Raw genomic sequence first — 21,607 nt, forward strand, 5'->3', positions numbered from 1 at the left:
AAGTGGGTACCTGGCCTCTTACAAAGCTGTAGGTAGTGATCAGAAATGTTTTCTAACCATTTTGCCCTTCAGGTTGTTGATAAGCATCAGTCTATAATATCAACACTATTACTTTTGAATCTTTATTACACAGAAGTTCTACATTCTAAACAAATACTTTCTATACTGAAAATTACTGTAACTGAGCATCATAGTCTGTAATATCAACACTATTACTTTTGAATCTTTATTACACAGAAGTTCTACATTCTAAACAAATACTTTCTATACTGAAAATTACTGTAACTCAAGAAAACAAATGTACCTTAAATTTTTTTGGTGAAGTTAATTGAGAACTTAAGACAGAGCCATTGCAATAACTTGTTTGTATAAGGATGCTAATGCCATTGCAACATTTTCTTAAAGGATGCCAGACAATTATATGTAGAATATAAAGAAACAAAAATGAAGGAGAAAGAAGATGCCCTGGCTAAGGCTGAACTTGAAACACTTCAGAGTGAGTTTTTACCTCTGTCTTAATAAACAAAGATTTAATATGATATAGTTACTACGCAGGATGTATATGAACAAACATTCGTATAATCTTCTAAAATACATGCTTGATATATTTCTGTACTGCTGTTAAATTTAAATAAGCTTTTAATTTTGTGACTGATTTTGGTGCTGGTTTGTTCCTGTAGAAGCATAAAGCTCAGGCAATAGCAACAAAAGCTTACTTTGCTAGAAATGTTTTGTTTGATTGTTGCTAGAAATGTTGAGGGAAATCTCAAATGTATAGATCTCAAAGTATACATTTTTCAGAAGTGCTCTTGTATTTTAAGCATTTTTGTATTCTCTTTTTCTGTAAATATTTTTTTTACGTAACATGTTTAATAATTCTTTAGTGCATATTGAGTTGATTTTTGTGATAGAAATTGAACATAATTTGAATTTCCAAAGCCGTGGATGCATATTTTGAGATGGATTAATGCTATTGTTGAAATAAATGCCCTAAAGTCTTTACACTCTTATAAAAGACCAGAGAAGGCAATTAGCATTTCCCTTAATAAAGTATTCAGAATAATTATAGTTGACTTTCCCTTTTCTTCTTTCCGTTATTTGCTTTTGCCAGTGATTAAACCTGCCCTCTTCTGAAGACAATTTTAAAAGTTTTTTTTGGTCTGTTTGTATATGTGTGCTTGCTTGCTTTATTTACTTAAGTGTATGCTTTTAAGTTCCTTTATTCTGACAAGTGCATTGAGTGCCCTATAATAATTTACTGGCTTTGAGTATGCATAAGCCTTTAGGCACTTAAAATACAGCTGCATTATTTATATTTACAAAATAGCTTAATTTTGTAAAATCAGCAAAGAGGTCCAGTTTCAGCAGTAATTCCTAACTTATCTGTAGCTGAATCTATTTTGAGAAAATGGATAACATTCAGCGCCTCAGCGAGCATTGTGGACCCAGGCCAAATCTAGCAAACCAGTGCATTTAATGCTTGTTAGGGAGGCCTGCCATTGTGTGTGAGATACCCACCACAAAATGGGCCCTTGAAAAGGGTCTTGACTTGGGTTATTAAAAACTTGTTAAATTGTCAGACAGTAACGTATTGCCGTCATTCAAAGTAGCTGGCATATGTTCTCCATTGAAATCTGCGAACTACTGTTTTAAAAGGACTAGTTTTTTAAAACAGAAGTGCAAATGTAAAGTCAGTAAAATTGAAGTGTGCGTGCTCCTGTGTTTTACTGAAAGACAAAGTGTGAACTTTTCAGTATTTCTCCTCAACCATGTGTCACATGAGAGTCATTTTTCTTTGTTACCTCCAGTGGCAGTGCCCACACGTGAGAGGTGTGGGTCTGGCACTCAGAATCACAAAATCACATGGGGTTGGAAGGGACCTCTGGAGATCATCTAGTCCAACCCCCTGCCAGAGCAGGTCCACCCAGAGCAGGTTGCACAGGAACGTGTCCAGGTGGGTTTTGAATGTCTCCAGAGAAGGAGACTCCATCACCTCTCTGAGCAGCCTCTTCCAGGGCTCTGCCACCCTCAATCCTGTCACTGGCACCACTGAAAAAAGACCTGCCCCGTCCTCCTGACTCCCTCCCTTTAAGTATTTATAAGCATTGATCAGATCCCCCCTCAGCCTTCTCTTCTCCAGACTAAAGAGACCCAAGTCCCTCAGCCTCTCCTTGTAAGGGGGATGCTCCAGGCCCCTCATCATCTTTGTAGTCCTCTGCTGTCCCCTCTCCAGAAGTTCCCTGTCCTTCTGGAACTGGGGAGCCCAGAACTGGACCCAGTGCTCCAGATGGGGCCTCCCCAGAGCAGAGTAGAGGAGCAGGATAACCTCTGTTGACCTACTGGCCACACTCTTCCTGATGCCCCCCAGGTTGCCATTGGCGTCTTGGCCACAAGGGCACATTGCTGACTCATAGGCATCATATTGTCCACCAGGACTCCTAGGTCTTTCTCCTCAGAGCTGCTCTCCAGCAGGTCAGCCCCCAACCTGTCCTGGTGCAGGGGGTTATTTCTCCCCAGGTGCAGCACCCAACTCTTGCCTTTATTGAAGTTCATCAGGTTCTTCTCTCCCGACTCCTCCCCCTCCAGGTCACCCCTGACAGAAGCACCACCCTGTCCCCTGTCGCACTGCTGGGTGCGACATGTGACCCCCGTGCCTGCCAGGTTGACCCCATGTCCCTCGCCTGAGCAGGGCCCAGTCCTCACCAGTCTCACTGACTGGCGTCCTGCCCTCCCTTGGTAGGCCTGCTGGCAGGGAGCAAGGGGAAGGATTGAGAGTCACCACCTGTAACGAGCGGAGTTTGAAATTTGGCAGGGAATTCATTTGGTCAGCCATTGCAGTGCTACCACTGGGCAGCAGAATGAGCTGTCAGTTAACGTTTTTTTAAAAGAAGTGAGACTCCCAAGAGAAGAACAAGAGGATGCATCTATGTTACTCTGGGCAAAAATAATTATTTAACTTTTTCCTGAAGCTTGCATGCAAAGCATCTGATAAATTTGCTTATTTCATGATATTGTTCTGCATTGTCACTTCACAATTAGCATAGAAAGGGTATAAATCACCAAATGTGCATTTTGTTTGCCCCTATTCTTCTTAATTTTAGAGACCATCCGTGGAATGCGAGTTCATAATAACAGTTCTATCTAACTAATTAAGTAAATGTATCTCATGCAGATTAGCAATAGCTGTTTTACAGCGCTTGTTTTTTCATGAACTAATTGCTAGTTTACCCCCATGTCTGTCTGCTTTCCTGCTGAAATGTGCAGTATTCTGTATGTGGCTTGAACTAAAACCAGAGAAGAGTACTGGAAGAGGAAAATATAATTTGCCAAGTAGGAAAGAGAGGACAGTACTGAGATGTCATTAAAGTGCTATATTTGGTAAGGAGTGTGAAAAAGTAATTTCTTGGTAAGTCAATATTATGCACAATTTTGATTTCTTTTTCTGGCACTTTTGCAGTGTTTCTTAACACTTCTCAGTCCATTCAAAACTGTCATTACTACCTTAGTAAAATATAGCAACTTTGCAACTTTATGTTACAAAAATACAACAACTTAGAATACAGGCCTTATATTTCTAGGAAACATGGTCTTGTATGGAATTACAGATCTTGGAATGGCTTGGATTGGAGGTGACCTTAAAGGTCATCTAGTTCCACCTCCTCTGCGGTGGGCAGGGACACCTTCCACTTCCAGATAACTGGGGTTTTTATGTACAAAAATAGAAGTAGTTTGCCTTGCATTTTTTTATGCCCTTTTCTCATTTAGATAACAGAACACAAAATTTATTTTAAAATGAAAGTGCTTTAATTAATAAGTTTCTGTTAACTTCTCCCTCTCCTGTAGCGTCACACATACATGTAATCCCTGCGTCTGTGACAATGGGTAGCCCTGTTCTACATAATCATGGAGTGTAAAATAGAGTAGGGTATTAACTGCACTGAGTAATCATTAAACTGAAAAGACTTAGGCATACGTTGTCAGGATAGATGACTCTGCCACTTTTTAAACTTAAATTGCAAGGTTTAAGTAGTTATCAAGGCAAATTCTAGCAGCTCTACTGGTCCTTTTCTTGCATGGAGTACTTATTTCAACCACATCAATTTTTGAGGAAAATGCGTCTGTGTTTATTTCCTTATACTTAGCCTTGGTAGTTCTCTTACTTACTGTTCTTATTGTTTTTTTCCCTGACCTTCAATGTGGAGACTTAAATTTATTTTTAATATATACCTTTTTAAAGAAATAGCACCTTCTAGATATTGCAGGTGAACTCTTCACTGGCATCCTAGTTGCCATATGTATTTGCGTTGTAAATCCAGAATTCTTCCCCTGGTGCACAAGGCATCAGGAACAATTCATGGCAAGAAACTATTTTGTTTCTAATTATAAATCATCTTGAATAGTACTTAAGTTTTTGTTTGGTTTTTTTTTTTCTCACCTCCATCATTCAAGCTTTAAATAAAATACAGAGTTACTTGCCCTATAGCTGCATGATTAGCCTTCTTTCTGAATTGGGGCTTTACAATGGTATCTACAGTGGTATTTATACCTCTGTGTAGGGCATTATGGTAAGACAGGTCTTACCTGAGTGCCTGCTGTAAAAAATCTAGAGCTGTAGTGAAACCTTTAATACATTTCATTAAGTTTGGTTAGGCTTGGTTGTTTTCCCTTTCCAGACAGCTTGGAATATAGCATGTGGCTTGGGTGGCTTTTTATATGTTTCATGAAACTTAGGGATAGAAGACATCACTAGATCATTTAGTATAATGAGTTTAGTTCAGGCCCTTACAGGCAAAAATCAGTGAAAAATACTGATTCTCAGGACTTGTCTTGTTGTGATGCATTTTAGCTTTAGCATCTTGTTATGTAAGATACAATATTGATCAGAAAATGTTGCCTTCTGTTCTGCATGGTTTGTTCTGACAATTAATTTTACTGTTATATAGTCATGTCTTCAGTATGGGTTTCTCTAGCTTTAGCTTTCAGTTGTTCATTATTAGCATTTTTCTGTGCTTAAAATAAGAAGTTTTATTTATCTGCAGGTTTTCTTTATATAAAGCATTTCTTTAGCCCTTAATTTCTATGGATTTTCTGTCCCCTATTTAGTTTTCCAGTGTAGCCGTAAGTATTGGACCCTGGGTTTGTATCTAGCATTCTAACTTGTCACCTTCTGATTATAAAATCATGTTTCTTCTATTATTACTGTTCTGTTTATAGAATCACAGATTACCTTAGTTCCCATTGCTCTGATAACTCATTTCAGATTGCTTGTCCACCATAACTCCAAGCTCTTACATCAAAGGTTCCTTCCACAGTCTCTTATAAGTGCAGATACGGTGTAAGTCTCACAACTGTGTAATTTTCAAAAATACTTTTGATAGGATCAGCCCCAGACTACCAGCCAGTCTATTTTCCTGCTTCTTCTTCTGCTTTCTTCTTCACTATAAACCATTTTGACCAAATTTATGTAGTCTAGCACTGTACTGAAGGTGACGTTACGTTTACTTCCAAATAATTGACAAATATCTTGGATAATTGTGTTTAGTATTAATCCCTGCCAAAAATGCAGTGTTCACATGCCTGCTCAGTAATGATTTGCTGACAGGCAGGTTCAAAGAAAATTAATTCATATAATGCGTGCTTTTTTGGTCGGCGTGGGTGTGAATGTTCTGATCACTTAATTGTTACCTCTGAAGCCTAATTATGGCAAACTAAGTATCATCCATTTCACTGATTGTTTTGGCAGGCCTGCTGAAAGGATTTTGAACTTGCAAGCTTGGGGGCTTTTCCCAGTTGTTTCAACTAGGCTGTATGATGCCTCTCTACAAAACTTCCTTCAGATTGTATGGAAAATATTCCACTAACGTACAGTGCCATGAGGTTCACTTGAAAGAGGCATGTGTGTTTCATGGAAGGCAAATTAGCTCCCAAATATTGGAAGTTTATTTCTAACCCTTTCATATTATGGGGATGAGGTATTTTTGGGGAATAGGAAGTTTTGGGAAGGGTAAATACTTGGAGAAAAAGATGAAAGGCATCAGACTACAGCTTGTGAGAAGCTTTTTCTAGTTGAGCTCTGTTCATCACTGAGCATGTTTTTAGTCCATTTGCTCAAAAGAAAACTAGCTTCTAGGTCTCAGTACGGCAGATGTACATGTCTGTCTCTAGCTTGTGATGCATTCATATAATCCCATTGGCTTTATTATGAGTAAAGAAATGTATATTTTTTTTAACATATGAGTGTTTGCCCCATATGTGCATTAATATTAAATATAGTTTTTTCCATTTTCCTGGGAAAAAAGCACAGGTTTTTTTCCCCAGACTTCTGAGACTATTGTTTTCTGTCTGACTACGTTGCTGTACATGCAAGTGAATTTTTGTCTGTCATGTTTTAAACAAATGCTGTAAATGCTTTGATTGTCTTGCATAGTTACGTAGGTAAATGAACAATATTCAAAGAAAAGGAGACCTCAATGCAGTGTCTTACTGACTTGCCAAAGTGACATTTGATGTCTGCTTCTGTGTGATTATGTTTCTTGCTTATCAACACGTGAGATACCAGTCAGTCTGTCCCATTTCTTTCTGTGATTTTTTTCAAGACATCACTGTCTTTGACCATATTTTCTGTGAATTCTTGTTCATGCTTAAAGCTTAGAAGCCTTGTAGAGAGACAGACTTGCAGCTTCAGGTATCATACTTTCTTTGGGAAGTTGAGCACTTGTTTTTGTTTTCTTTTGTTTGTTTCTTTATGAAGCGGTCATTTTTCCTGTGAAAATTCTGAATTCTTTACGTTTACATCAACTGGCAGGTAAAATCAGTATATACTTTTCTGAAAACTTTAAAATACGAACTTCTGATATTTATTATGGAAGAAGCACCACTGTTTTATTACATGGTGCTAGATCCAAAATGCTAGCTGATTCCTTATCTTCTAAAATGACAGCAAATAACCATTAGCCAGAGACTATTAATTCTGCCATTGATAAAATTAATGTAGTAACAAGGTGGAAGGACTAACGAGATTATGGGCAAGCAATTCATCAAACTTCAAAACCTGGGTCACGGCACCATAAACTAGTACAATGTATAGCCAGTACTGGAATAGTTTTGGAGCCTTTAGAAATACAAAGTACTGTACAGTTAAGAGAGTTAGCTAATTGTTATGAGTTAAATTTTAGGGATCCCAGTGATGGGTGTTTTTATATGCTGTTCAAACATAGGGGACAAATTATATCTCTTTTTTTAAACTCTGAGTTGTTAAATGCACAGTCAAATTTAGTCTTCTGGTAAAGAACTTGATAGTTCTAAAGGTGGAAATTACTGATAGAAAATTAGTATCCTTGTAGTATGAATTCATCAAATGATAAAACAGAATTTCTTCTGCTACAGAAGGACTAGAACTCTGTAAAAGTCATAATTCATGTAAAATGCTGATCATTTTATATTGAAGTGGTAGACATCAAACAATTTCCATAGCGCTTGTGATCTTGGATTATCCTCTTTCTCTGTTGCCTGCTCTGTTTTTTTTATTCTACTTAGTAAACTAGAATAATTACTACACTGTAATTTAGCAATTAAAAGACATAATTTTCCCAGAAAATAGCAGTAAGAGTAAGCTATTCATTTACCCTGTGGAGCTTGCACTCAGGTTCTGGTTTCACCAAGATCGTTTCTCTCAACTGCATTTGATCGTGTGAGCACCAGTAACCCTGGCCATAGTTAAGCTCTGCGGGCAACACTTGTGTTTCAAAACTCTGAATCACAGCTGCGGTTCTTGCTACTGTCAGCACCATCAAACACATCTTTGCATTAGGTTGTGGTGGTGGCAGCAGCACCAGCTTCCAGGCTGTCTGTCAAGCCTTAGCAGATATAGGAATGGTGGCAGCAGCACCAGCACCAGCTTCCTGGCTGTCTGTCAAGCCTTAGCAGATATAGGATTCAGCTGTCTTAGACATCTTCTGCTATTTGGAAAACCTGATCCTTATTCTCTTCAGGGAAAAGCGCCAGGTCAGGTCAGAAATATCCTTTGGGCTGCCAGCTGAATTAGTGATAATGAAAAGATAACATGGAAGGAGGGAGGTTTTCTTCCTAGGTATCTGCTGGGGACTTCTGTTGTTTGGGTGAAATAGTTTCAGTGATCTGGTTGGCTTTCTCTGTCTTCACCTGAAAGAACAGCAGTGCTTGGCTGCCTTAAGCTGGGACTTCATAGTGAATATCATTATCTCTAAACATAACTTCTGAATTTCCTCTATCTGAAATCCTTTATGATGTTACCGTTAAACAACTTTTATGTGCTTTCCTATTCTAAAAAGTGGCTTTTGAAAATTCTGAGGTGAAACTGTTCTCAATGGATTATTGGGAGCCCTACGGTAAAGGTGCTGTGACTTCAATTCTATTTATTTTTTTTTTAATTCAATATAACAGCTATTGTGATATGTAAGGGATATGCTGAACTGCTTCATCTTTTTGTATATGCATGGGAGACAGTAGAGATAGGTTTTTTTAATTCCGATTGAGTGCTTGTTTGAGGCTGTACAGCCACCTTCTCTAGGTGGGATTTCTTGTTCCTTTGATCGTCAGCAAACTGCAGGGTGTCTTATCTATGTTAGGGCTTCCTCTCTCACCTAACTGTTTGAAGAAAGCCTAGACACTGTCTTTGATACCTCATTTTAAAGTGGGGTGCAATGCCTTCTGGAAATACTGTTACAGAATTCATTCTAAAACTACAGAAAGAGCCTAGATGACCTGTTTTTAGGCTAGACTCTTCATTTTTTCAATGCTGGTTAGATGCATTCAGGCTTTATTTGCATATTTTGAGAGGGAAAATTAGCAAACAGTAGTTGATGGGGTGTAAGATACAGGAAAATCCAACTATCTCGGCCTGTCTCTGCTGTTAAATAGTTCCAAGTGAATACACGCAGTGTGCTTGATTATTTTGCAGGCTTGAAATCCAGTAGTGGAAATTGTCAGTTACGGTAACTTCGTATAGTATTTTTCCAGTAAAGAGCTGGTTAAGTCATTGTTACTTATCCTTGCAAATTTTAACTCTGCCTCCAGAAACTATTACATATGGCGACTTTGGAGAAAAATGCAATAATGGTTAATATATGTGATTTGGTTATAAATAGACAAAAAGAATTTTGGAACAGTATTGTCTTCAATAAATCTGACCAATGACAGAAATGCTGGTTAACAGTTTGGGGCTTTCTTTTAGTTTTGTGTTTCTGGGGAGTGTATGTCATTTAATTATATTTACTATGCATACCTACAGAAGGATGCTAAAAAAGATCCAAATCCGAATTTTTACTTAATATTTCATTTATTGAGATTAATTTGACAATTACAAGCAAAGTTAGAGATTTTTCACAAAAAGAGATCTCTGAATAACATACATTTAAAAGTTTAAAAGATCATTAGTCATTTTGTTAACTTTCAACATCTATGTGAATTTTCTGTTCTTTTTGGACTTCTGAAAGTGCCATAAAACAGTCCTCCCTCTGTTTATTGTTTTCCAAAGTATTCAGTTCCTAGGAGTTTGTCAAATCTGTAGAGTCTTTTCACTGTTCTGTTCCTGTACATGTATAGTCAGGAAAAGGAGTTCAGCATCAGAGTCTGTAGGGAACAGTCCTTCTGTCCTCTTGAGGATTTATTTTTTTTTTAAAGAAGATTTTGATGAAAAACAGGTATTTCTCCTCTGGTGCTCAAAAAGTATGATTTTGGACATGGTTGCAAAGGCAGATAAGCTGATCCAAAGGTCCAGTGCTGCTGAGAAATGTGGTTCTCCTTTTCCTTGCCTATCACCTTTAAACAACTTGGATTCTTTCTTTTTGTTTGAGTGTAAAGGATAAACTTTCTACTAGATTAGCGAATTGAACTAGTTTGCTGAGTGGTTGCATGACTGTTGAAGCACAGGTAGAGGAGAGATAAGCACATAAGCACACAGTGGAGAGTGGAAAGATGGAGGCAGAATAGAAGATTCTTCTTTTTGGCTACAGCCAGCTGTTAGATCAGCTCTTTCAGTTTAGTAGCATCCTTAGGAGCATCCAGATATTGTGAATACAGTATATTTTCAAAACAATAAAGAAAAAACAAAGGACACTCACTTGGCATACCTGAGCACTCAGAAAGCATTCAGAAACCTCAAGCTTCTTTTTCTCATCTCATTCTCTTGTCTTTCCTTTCAGTCAATCTTAATTCTTTCATTTAAGATCATGCTGTTTAGTGACTATGTTTTCAGTTGATGCAGTTTGAGTTGTTGTCCCCCCTCTTTCCTATCCCCTAAGTTTGCTGCTCCCGTTTAATATTGTTTGGAGGACAAAGCGAGCAGAAAACAGTGATCAGTTTGAGTAGGTCTGACACTTACATCTTCCTAAATGTCTAAGTGCTAGAATAGAGCTATTTGTATTTTCAGAAATCTCAGAACAGAGAAGCTATCTATTGACTCAGAATTTTTTACTTAGCACAGCTGACCATAAAGCAATACAAAATTGTCTAAAACTCACCTTTCTACCTTTGCCAGTTTCTTTGAAGCCAGCTGGACCTTTTAAATCTTTTAGCAACTCCCTTTGCTTTTGCTTGTACTAATCTTAATTGCCAGGTGATGTAGTAGTGACAAGAGCTAACTGTGTTTTTGAGGGGCTCCTCATCTGGCCCTCTAAGGCCTAGTTAAGATAGAAGAGGGGATAAGTGTGTGCATAAAAATAATGTGTTTTCATAAAAACAAAATAAAATTATTATGCAAAAGTCTGAATTGTCTTTTTAACAAAGCAACTGAACTCCCTTCCTCAGTGGAAATTTTAATATAGCAGTAAGAGTTGAGGAGCTAAGCCTGCTTCTGAATTTTACTTCTCTACACTATTAGTAGCATTACTTTTTCTTCTTTTTCACTTTTGTATAGAGGAGAAGAAGCCTAAAGTCAAGAAACCAAAATCAGAATTCCCTGTATACACAGTTATGGAGTCAAGTGCGTATGTTCCATCATATGATCATGGAGCTTCAATTGAAGAGATTGAGGAGCAGATGGATGATTGGTTGGGAGGCAGGAACAGAACCCAGAAAAAGAAGGTAGGTTCAAAATCTTTCTTGTTGTTATATATTTTAAATGTTGATTCATTTGCTCGCCTCTTAAGAAAAAGAATAGTGTATGTATACCACCACAATATTTATGTACCTTTGAAGTCTAGAGAAGTATTAATTGTCAGGCAGACACATAGTGGAAAAGCTTATATCAATGTTCAGTGTAACTTGTGTAATGATACTGTAAATGTTGTTATAACAGGATGTCGTTGATTAAAATTTATGAAAGCTCTCTATAGTTTCTAATATAAATGCTATTTCTTGTTCATTAGAAATCAGTAGAACATAATGCTCTCAAGTTTATATGAGGCTTGGTACTTTCTGTTAATTGCAGTTAATAGTATTTTGCTTGCAAGAATAGATTCTTCACTAAATGAAAGAAGAAACCTTTGCTTCTTAATATCCAGATGTAGTATGTTTTGATTATGGAACTGCTTAGGTACTTTGTGCATTTCATCTGGCTTCCGGAAAAGTCCTAACAGTTCAACGTAGAACTTGTTAAGGTTCTTGCTGCGTAGAGATAAGGGTTCTTAGTGGCAGTTAGTGCAATTATCTTCTGTAAATTTTATTAAAACATACTGGCTTGAAAATGTGTAGTTTTCATCTTGGAACCGAGATACACAGCTGACAGAAGAATTGTTATCAGTTGGTCTCCTGTCTTGCCCGGAAGACTGAGATGAGGAGAGTGGTGTGTTTGGAGTGGAGTTAGGGCAACACATGGCCTTCAGCATTACCATACTGACAGAAATTCCTACTGTCATTTGTTTGATTCCTCTCTGCTGCAGATTTGCTTAGTCCTTAGTTGTTTTCAAGCTTGTGAAAAATCCTCCCATTTTTAGCCAGACTTAAAATTTTAACTAAATAATTTGAATATTGTGTAACCTGTTGATTCATCTACTACTGTTGGATTCCTAAGCTTCATGATTTCCCAGTTGCCTATTTTCTATTGCTGCTACTTTTATCTTTCAGTATTGTTTAGTACATCTGCTTTATGTTTACTTTTATATTTCTGTAACAAATCTGTTCTCCAAATATGCTTAGCTTTTGTCTTCTGTGTAAGGGATTGATACACTGAATTCTTAAAACACTGGAGCATATTTTCACGCACTTAGAGAAAGCAAGAACTCAGGTCCTTAATTCTGTAGATGAGTTGCCTGGGAGTTAAGAGCATATTTACAGTCATTGCTCTGTTTACTTTAACTCAAGAAGTGCCTGTGGATTGGATTCCTGTTAGTTGCATCTTTGCTTATCAGGCTGCGTGGGCAAATGATTAAAGGAGTAAGAGGTAATATTTGTTTACAGTAGCTTGGGTTGGTTACATGCTTGACTATCTAGATCCCCAAAATCACCTTCCCTTATGATGGAAATTAAGTCTTTCTTTGGGTTTCCATGAAAATGAAGGAATTTAATGAGGCTGGGCCCATTCCATCTATAATTTTGCACCTCCTACACAGAGTATATAGAAGTTGTGTCTTCAGAGTCACTGCTAAGAGAACAAGTTGTAGGTACATCCTTTCAGAAACAGGAGTCACAGGAACTAAAACATATCAAAGAACTGTTACTGAAAGGTAAGTAATTTGGTTTTTTGTGCTTACACCTAGAGATTCAGTATTGCATCTCATCGCTTGGATTCATGAGTTTATTTTTTGAATTATATTCTGTTACAAATGGGGTTAACATTTTAGGGACAAGGAGGCAATTTGCTGTTATACTGTCTGCGTAAAGTGTTTGACCTGAACAAACTGTGTTGAGGTGTGATTCCTTTCCTTGGCAGCTAACATGTTACTGCAATGCATCATCGACATTTCATACAGTGGTGGAGAGAAACAGATTCATAAACTTTACAAAGAAATGGAGAATACACATTACTGGCTCTAGTAGCTTGTAGGAGCCATTTGTATGTCAATATGAGAATGTCTGTGTCATGATAATATGTAATTGTAATAAGCTTACTGGGAAAAAGGTTGTACCACAAGTGAATTGTTCCTAACTGTCATTTGACACATTTGTGGTTTAGAAAGATGTCTTTTCCCCTATTACACATCATATATGTAACCTGGGACAGCACCCCTCTTCTGTCTCCCTCTTCTGCTGCTTGCATGGACATGCAAGTGGTATATGACATTCACCTCTCAGTTCTACTTGTCTTAAGAAAAGGTTTCTCTTTTGTAAGTCATTTTGCCATCAGACTTTTTCTTGGGATTGTCATGCTTCGCTCAGGAGAAAGACTGTTAGCCTTTTTCTTTTCTTTTGTGATAGCTCAGGGATGTGGACTATGTACAGTCACCCAGGCTTGAGGGCCATTACCCATGTGGAAAGACCACAGTAGCTTGGTAAAATGTTACTGACATTCATCCAGATATAAGGAAGTGGAGTTGCTGTCCCTGATGTTGGTACCCCAAGTGTAGATGATTACAATTAACTTCATATTCACATTTGTACTTTAGGAGGTGCCTGTAATCCATGGACTGCTGTTTTGGAAGTGCTGTACCATGCAGAGTCCCCAACTTGATAGAAATTTAGGTTATGTTGAGTTTTTAAGTTGAAGTGAGTCCCTGTGAATTTTATTTTTTTTTAATACATGATGAGATTTGAATGCTTAGGTTCCTTTCATTTTTGGGTTTCACTTAATTATTTTTTTTTTTTTGAAAGTTGGTTTAATGGCTCATGGGCTACAGTCCTGTAAGCTGTTCATTAATGTTTCCTCCAGTTTGAAGAGTACATTTGTGCTCTTTGGAAGAGTGAATTTGGAAATCTAAGGTTAAGAACTTAGATGCATCAAAGCTGTATAAAAGAAAAATTAAGATTTTTGTTGTTCCACCTGCAGCAGGAATCTGGATATTTTTCTGGTATATATTGATCTAAGAAGTAACATTATCATAGACTAAATAGCTCTGTAAGGTAGATTTGCCAACATGGAGATGATAATGGCTTTCAGAAGTATCAGACTCGCCGTTGTCTCAGTAAGCTTACATAAGAACTCTACATTTTATTTGTAGAGCAAGAGTGTGGCTTTGGTACTGCAGAAAAATAAAATTACTATTTTCATGGTAAAATAAATATTACTGATTATTGACGATAACTGGAATTCTGTATTTGTAAAGAAAATGGATATTAGTGACTCTGTTAAGGGTTTGATGGATTTAAAAGTGGTGGGTTTTGAGGCCAGTGTCCTGGACTTCCAAAAGTAGCCTAGAAAGACGTACGGTTTTGATGATCTTTTCAATATGTCTGATAAGTCAGGAGGTATAAGAATTAAGTGCAACTTGACAAAAGTTAAGCTGTTGGGTAGTGTAACTGAATAGAAGAAAAAAGATAAATGTTGATTTAAAGAAATAGGTCAAGAGGAACTGGGCAGAGAGGCTGGAATTAAGATTAATCGTGATCTGGGGATAGCTTTGGAATAAAATGATTAATTTGCTTCACTGTTTATTGAAGATGATCTTGAAAGTAAAGGCTAATGAAAATTTCTTGGAAATGAGAATTGCCATCTCTAATGGGGAGGTAAAGTTTTAATCTCAAATTCAGAAGACTTTGTAGGCTAGGCCTCACCCCAGAATTCATTTGAAGTATCATCCTTGCTGAAGAGCAGATATTGTCCTTTTTATGGAGGAAAAAAATACATGCCACTATCACACTACTAAGTGACCTAACTGTCAGTTCAAAATGAAAAAGCAGCAATGTAGAAGTACATGGAAAATAAAATAGAGTGTAATTTGGAGTACCAGTCTGGTTTTAGGTGGTCTACTATTTTTTTTGGATAGTTTTTTCTGTCTGGTGTCTGAATAGGATGTAGGAGCTGTTGATGTACTGTTGATTACTGTTTCCATAGGGTTTAAGTACTGAAGTAGATAAGGAACAGGATATAGAGAAGAAAGCAGCTTCCTTCTTAAGCAAAGAAAAGGATCTAATAAGGGATATAGATAGAGTGTTTTCCAATTTTTCATAAGGTTACATGGCTGGCTGAAAATGTGCTTAGAGTGTAGTAAAGTTATTCTTCTGTCTTAGTTTGAGAACATGCTAAGTTTATGTCCATAAGGAGCTCGTCTTGCTATGTTGTTACTCTCTACTTAAAGCTAATAAAAGAAAACAAGCTAATATTAAATATTAAAATAAAGTAAGCAATTGGGATATATTCAGATAATATTCAGTATTACAGAACTGAGAGGTAATGTTTCTGCATTTCTCTGCAGTGGTGATACATCCACCTTTAGGACTTTTTGTATAGTTTTGATTGTTGCACTTTTCAGAAAGAAAGAAAGAAAAATTAACAGCAAGACTAGATAAGCAATAAAAAGAAATTTAGAAAGTCATAGTTATGAGGAAAGGTTAAATAGATGGAGTTTTAGACCAGAAGAGGGAAGCTGTTGGGCAATAACTGAATGTGTCATTTTTCCAGTCCATTCTGGGCTGTTTTAAGTAAAATTATAATAATTTATCATACCTTTCATAAATTTGGAGAGAAAGAAATACTGAATTTAATTTTCAGCCAGGATGTTTAGATTTGGATTTGGGAACACATGTACAGGGAGGTGTGTAACTAGAGCATGTTATCTAGACCATTTATGAAACCTTTCTTTGATCATCTATTCTGTTCTGAAACTCCATCTGTTGACAATAGTGTGAGCAGACTCAATTGTATTTCAGAACATGGAAATGAAGTAATAAGACTCTTGATTTGTTTTTTTCTATATAGGGACTCATATACCTGCCTAGCACTAACCTGAGTATTCATGTAGCACTGTTCACACTGTTCACGCGAGCTGCGTATGACCGCAAAGCTGAGAGGAATTGCTAAAAGCTCTCTCTCATACTGATAACAAAGCTCTTTAAAGCAAGTACTGAAAAAGTTTATTTCTGAAATTATTTTTGTGTTGTCACTGAAGGTTTGTACTCCCAGATTAGATCTTCTCTCAAGTTGTTAAGAGGAGATAAGTAGCTTAATTTAATTACCTCGAACTTTGATATTTTTTTTTTTTCTTTATCCGTCACCAAAAATTGACAGAAGTGTTCTGTGTATGCTTGCTAGGAATTAAGGGGAATGTAGAGGGAGTGTTACCATGGGCTTCCTTCTAGGTCGCATTATTTTATGGCCTGCATATGTTGTTAAGCCATGATTGCATTGCTTTGTAGCCATTTAACCCTTTACTTTTCTATTGGACAACGTATTATGTGGAGCTAGAAGAAAGAGGAACTTATTCGAGAATGGGTTTTTTTGCATCTGATCTTGTTCTGTCCTTTCTGCAAATATTCATGCAAGAATGTATGCATTTGCCATTTCTGGAATCATTCTATTGATGAATCATTGCCAAGTAATTTCTCTCCCAGTGGGACTTCTCTCATATTCTTTGTTTTGATTTCATTTTACATGATTTGTAACACACGTTGTTTTTATGAGAGCTCATTGTTTATGTGAATAATGTTGTTGTTGCATTAAAATCTTGGCCCTCGAGAAATCAATGGGAGATTTATCGTTGTCTTCAGTGGGACCAGGATTATAATTCCTTTCAGTTTACAGATTGCTCATCTTCTTCCACTGGAATCTCCTCTTGGTTACATATCATTATTTGACTCATTCATCTCTGAAGATAGGGTTCCAAGTTCTACCTCAATGAGGGGTGAATGCTTTGACCTTTTGATATTTGCTTGCTCTGTAAAGGGGAGATAAAGGTGGAAAAAGACGGTGCCTGATCCCTTCCAGCTGCACCAGATGTATAGATAGAAAATCATGTTTCTCATTATTTTTGTTTTTCATGTTATCCCGCAGCACTTCTTGGCATTTGGGTGTGTTTGATATTGCAGGAGCACCTGGCTTGATTATAGTAAAGCAAGAGTAGTAAAAACTATTTTTGTGCACAGAACTTGGGAAGCTTAGATAACGTGGATCTCCTGCATTTGCTACACTTTACTTTTTACCCTTAAATTAGGATTATTAAAACTACTGTGAAACAAAAGTATACATAAGCATTGTTTTTACACAGTTTATTGGTAGATGCTGGAAACATAATAGTTACCATTTTTTCCAGTTGTTGAGCTGTAGGCTGTGGTCATCGTGTACTGAACTCTTTTTTTCTGGTTACAATGCAGTTTGTGTTTTTATTTTTCTCAGGCTGGGCTATGAAAGCACTGCATTTCATAGATAGGATATTGACAACTGAGTGAGCTTTTTAATCATGATGGCTTTATTTGAAAACTGGCTGTGGAGCAACGATACAAAATAACTTTAAATGTATAAAGGAGGTTTCTCTGCTTGATAACATTAAAAGGCAAAATGCTATACAAATGCTAAATTATTGTTTTGTTAGTTTAAAAAGTATAGTTTTGACAATTAAATCTTAGTCATTTTATAATCTTGCACATCTCATAATTGCCAGCTAGCCTGCCACCTGCTCTCTTCTGCCTTGAATCTTCCCACATCTGTGCTGCTTTGAAATCTGAGTATGCTTTTTCTTTAGTAGCAAATAACATGGTGTTTGTTCTAATCAGACGTCATATGACGGATTACCTGAATACAGTTTCCAGGCTTTTAAAAAATGTTAATTCCTTAAGCAAGCAGCTTGTATCTTAGCAGGATTAAGGTGCTGTGTAAACTAGATGTTTTAATAAATTGGTCTTCAAAGGGAAGGGTTATTCTGTTTGAGCGTGCTACCTGAGGTCGTGTAGTTTTGAAATAACTTAATTTTCTTTTTCTAATCAGTGAAACAAATATGGTATCTGAAAAGCATGTCTGTATTCTTTTTTTTGTTGTTGTTGTTCCTGGGACAGGTACAGGTAAGGAGCTAGCAGTCTGAGATGGTGTCCAGCCAGTGTGCCTCCACCCTGGGCCGGAGGGATTGCTGTAGGTCAAGAAAGCAAATCACTCTGTGTGCCTATAGAATGGAGGGCTCTATATTGAGACTGCCAGCAACCATACCTGTTAGTGTCAGTTATGAAGCTATTCACTAGGAGCTAGTCTAAGCTCATAATACATTTTAACCTGAGCTCCAAACTCTCATCAAATGGTGATGACTTTGAGTCACTATTGATCTGGGCCATATTGAATTTAGTAACCCTGAGGTGAAAAATCTCAGTATTCTATTACCAAACTCTTGAGCAATGTAGTGTCACTGAAAAGATACTTCATTTTTAAAAAAACACCCAAAAATATACACTAGAGTGGTACTTAAAGTGTTAATTCAGAAGACTCCAGGCTTTCCCCTGGTGGACACAGCCTGGGTGGAATATTGGGGTTTGCATTGTAAAATAACTCTACAGTTCATGTCCTTCAGGTGACTCCTACAGTTATCCTATTTATGTTAGAGTTATTAGTGTTAATGAAAAAGGTACTTTTGTCCTACACACATACTTTTTAAGATAGGTGCTTAAGTCTACCTATATAATATAGTGCCTGAGGTCGGTGCAGAGGTACAGAGCGATGTATCCGTGTGTCTTCTGTGCAGCAGAACGATACGGATAAAATATTGATGGTGACAGTTGGGAAAGTGTGGAGAAAGCACCCCTTTATTATGTACTGTGTTTGTGAAGTAGGAAACAGGACTTGATTTGCCAAAACAATAGACAGCACCTTGGTTATTCTAAAATGTTTGTGTGATTTTTTTTGTCCCGTACATACATATTAGTGATTCTGTTCCTCTTTCTCTTTGCTGGCCACTAAGTCAGCCTAATGAACAAAAGAAAACTAGAAAAACTTAATTTTTCAGGCATCATACTTAACAGCCAATGTTTTTGTTGTTTTTATGGTTAGTCTTATGGTTCTTTATGTGAATTGCACCGGAGCGGTCTATTTCTGTCAAATTACTGTATGTAGCATATTTCTGGGCAATTGGTGTAGTTTTTGTTTAGAAACAATATATTTATGTGTTCTTTGAATCATTTTTCCTTAAATGCAGAGACTAACCTTCTTTTCAGGCTTCTGTCTTAAATATTTAAACCTCTATGGACTTTACTTTGGACTTAAATAGCTTTAAGGAGAGAGTAAATGTGATTTTTAAAAAAATATTTTTAATTATTGAGTTTTCCTTGGAGAGAATGACCCACATATTTAAATCTAGAATAAGACATCTCTGCTTTTGAGCTGTGAATATCAAATTATTAGGGTCAGAAATCTAATTTCACCTGCAGTATTAAACGTGTCATGCTTTTAATCCTCAGCTTTTCTGAAGAAAGAATAGAGTATAGGATGATGATCTTATACTCTTCAACTAGCATCTCAAGTTGGGGTTTTCAGTGTTATGGCAGATATACATTTGTCTTTACAAATACAATTTGTTCTTTAAAGAAAATAAATTCGCCTAGCAGTGAATTCAGAGAAAATAGTTGTTATGACTGGGACAAATGCCAGAAGTAGTAAGCACTGAACCAAGAATTATGGAGTTTTGCCTGAAATAGGTCAGGAATATATAAAGACTGTGAATAAACACTAACTGAACAACTGCTATGTAAGAATGTGGAATTTATGTATTTCCTTTTCTGCCTTTCTCTCTTCAATCTATTAGTTAGGTTGGATAGGTTAACAAAGCATAGGAAACTTTATTTCTTTATTTATTCTTGTATTTATAGAAAGTAATGATGTGTTTATAGAATATGTAACTCAATAGTATTCCGCTCTCAAACACGGCATGCTCAGGCTGGCTAGAACTAGTTTGGGTGGAGAGGTGGTGTAATCTATGCAAGCAGGAAAGTCATGCTATGAACCTTATTCTCCTTAAAGGAGAAGATTTAAAAGCATCTAAATGATATGGAAAAGTGATTTGATATGACAACCAGGGAAAAAGTTTTTTGGAAACAGCATGTTTCACAGCACAACCAAAATTCACTCTAGATTGCAAAGGAGAAAAACAGCCAAAATATATATTTCTCTAAGGACATTTCCTAAAGATAGTAACAATATGTTATATAAACACTTAAACACCAGTTGAAAAAAATCAGCCGTGCATATGCGTTGAATTAAGGCCATACAGTTGACATTTGCCTGATATTTCCTGATTGAGTTTTTAAACTTCCTGTCTAATTAAATAGAGTAGCATAAGTTCTTGTCTTGTGCAGACAAGAAGAATAATACACTGATTTCAACACCGTGCTATAGATGCTGTGGTGTCAAATTCTAGCTTTCAGTAGTTTTTCATCTGAAGCTGTACTCCAGAAGAAGTGATTGATGTGACTTGTTGCCATAATTCAGCCTAACTAGTTTTTCCTGTGTGTTTTCCGTATCTAGTCCTCAGTTTTTTGAGGCTGTCAGTTGAAAACTACCCAAGAGCTGAAGATAATTGTGCGAAGTGTTAATCTGTGTGGACAAACACAGGGTTTTTAAAATGCAGCTCTGTTTCTGCGCCAGGCAGCACTACAACCTCTGCTTAGACACCTGCCTGGGTCCAAACTAGGGCTATATAGCTTCTGTTACATTAACTTATGTAACTCAGGTTGGACTTCTCAGTTTACCTCCAGTCTTGAGCCCTGTTTCATTTCTGAGATTGATGTGATGGTTGTCCATCACAGAAAGATGTAGTAATTGACATCAGAGAAACCTCTCGTACCTGTGAGGAGAAACAGGAGTTCAGTCTTTGCCAGTCCACTGTTGAAAATCTGATTCTCTTTCATTGGGAGTGTCTCTTCTGTTCTGAAGCTGATACCCGTTTTATGTAAATGTAAAGCAGCAGCTGTGCACTGCATTGGTAAATATTAGTCTTCATTGCACTGGTTTTGTCACAGCCTGGGAGAGATGTAGAAAAACATCTGATGGGAGTGCTGTGATTTGGCTCAGTTGTGGTCAGGGGGTGGTGGAAATCCTGGTGTTTCTTGGCAGTTTTCCCTCCCAAAACAAAGTCTAAACTGTCTCAACTACGAAAGGAAGAGCAGAGAAGTAGAAGGAAGAGACTGTAGTTGCACATACCAGGGGTAGAAGCCGGAGTAAGGTGTGGAAGCTGGTTAATCACTGTGCCCTTGCCCCCCTTGCTCCTGCCCACTGACAGAAGGGAGAGAGAGAGCAGTCCAGCATTGACAATGCACACTCGGAATTTTGGCAATAAATGAGAGGCAAAGCTGATAAATATCCCTGAAATGGGATCCACAACTTTGGGGATCAGAAATAATTTGCAGTCTGTGATGCCAGCTTCTGTAGTGCAATTCCCTGCTGCTTTTTTCAGCTTTTTAATATGAATTTCAAAAGTGCAGACTATTACAAAGTAGATGCTTTTCTTTGTATGAAGTTAGCTATCTTTAAATTGGAGAACGAAGTTAGCTGCAAATAAATCTAGCTTTAATCTATAAATGTAAATAAATATTGATGTTTCTATATTGTATTTTGCAGACAAACCAATTAAAATCTGGTTAGATTCAGCATCGTACCTTCTTTCACAATGCACAGTGCTGCTGCTTTCCTTTTCTTCCTGAGGCCATGACTAGAGTGGGGTTTGGTCAAATTTGTTTGTAGAAATTGCCCAGAAACTATAATCTAGGGTAAACTCCAGCAACTAAAAAGAAACTGAACAAAGTGAGAGATGTTTGGCTTTTTTTTTTCCCTAGTGAAGATAAATAT

General features: G+C 37.1%; 1 protein-coding gene across 1 annotated transcript in view; it reads left to right on the top strand.

Moving 5' to 3' along the window:
* Nucleotides 1-21,607, top strand: part of DNAJC1 (DnaJ heat shock protein family (Hsp40) member C1) — a gene marked incomplete at its 5' end in the record, with an annotated part of 79,614 nt that overhangs the window by 19,070 nt on the left and 38,937 nt on the right. The window contains 2 exons of the mRNA XM_014946665.1: nucleotides 406-496; nucleotides 10,895-11,061. Coding sequence (XP_014802151.1) covers nucleotides 406-496; nucleotides 10,895-11,061 — 258 coding nt within the window. The remainder of the gene's footprint in view (nucleotides 1-405; nucleotides 497-10,894; nucleotides 11,062-21,607) is intronic.

This window comes from Calidris pugnax, unplaced genomic scaffold (genome assembly GCF_001431845.1).
Source record: "Calidris pugnax isolate Ruff unplaced genomic scaffold, ASM143184v1 scaffold19, whole genome shotgun sequence".
In the NCBI taxonomy this organism is placed as follows: Eukaryota; Metazoa; Chordata; class Aves; order Charadriiformes; family Scolopacidae; genus Calidris; species Calidris pugnax.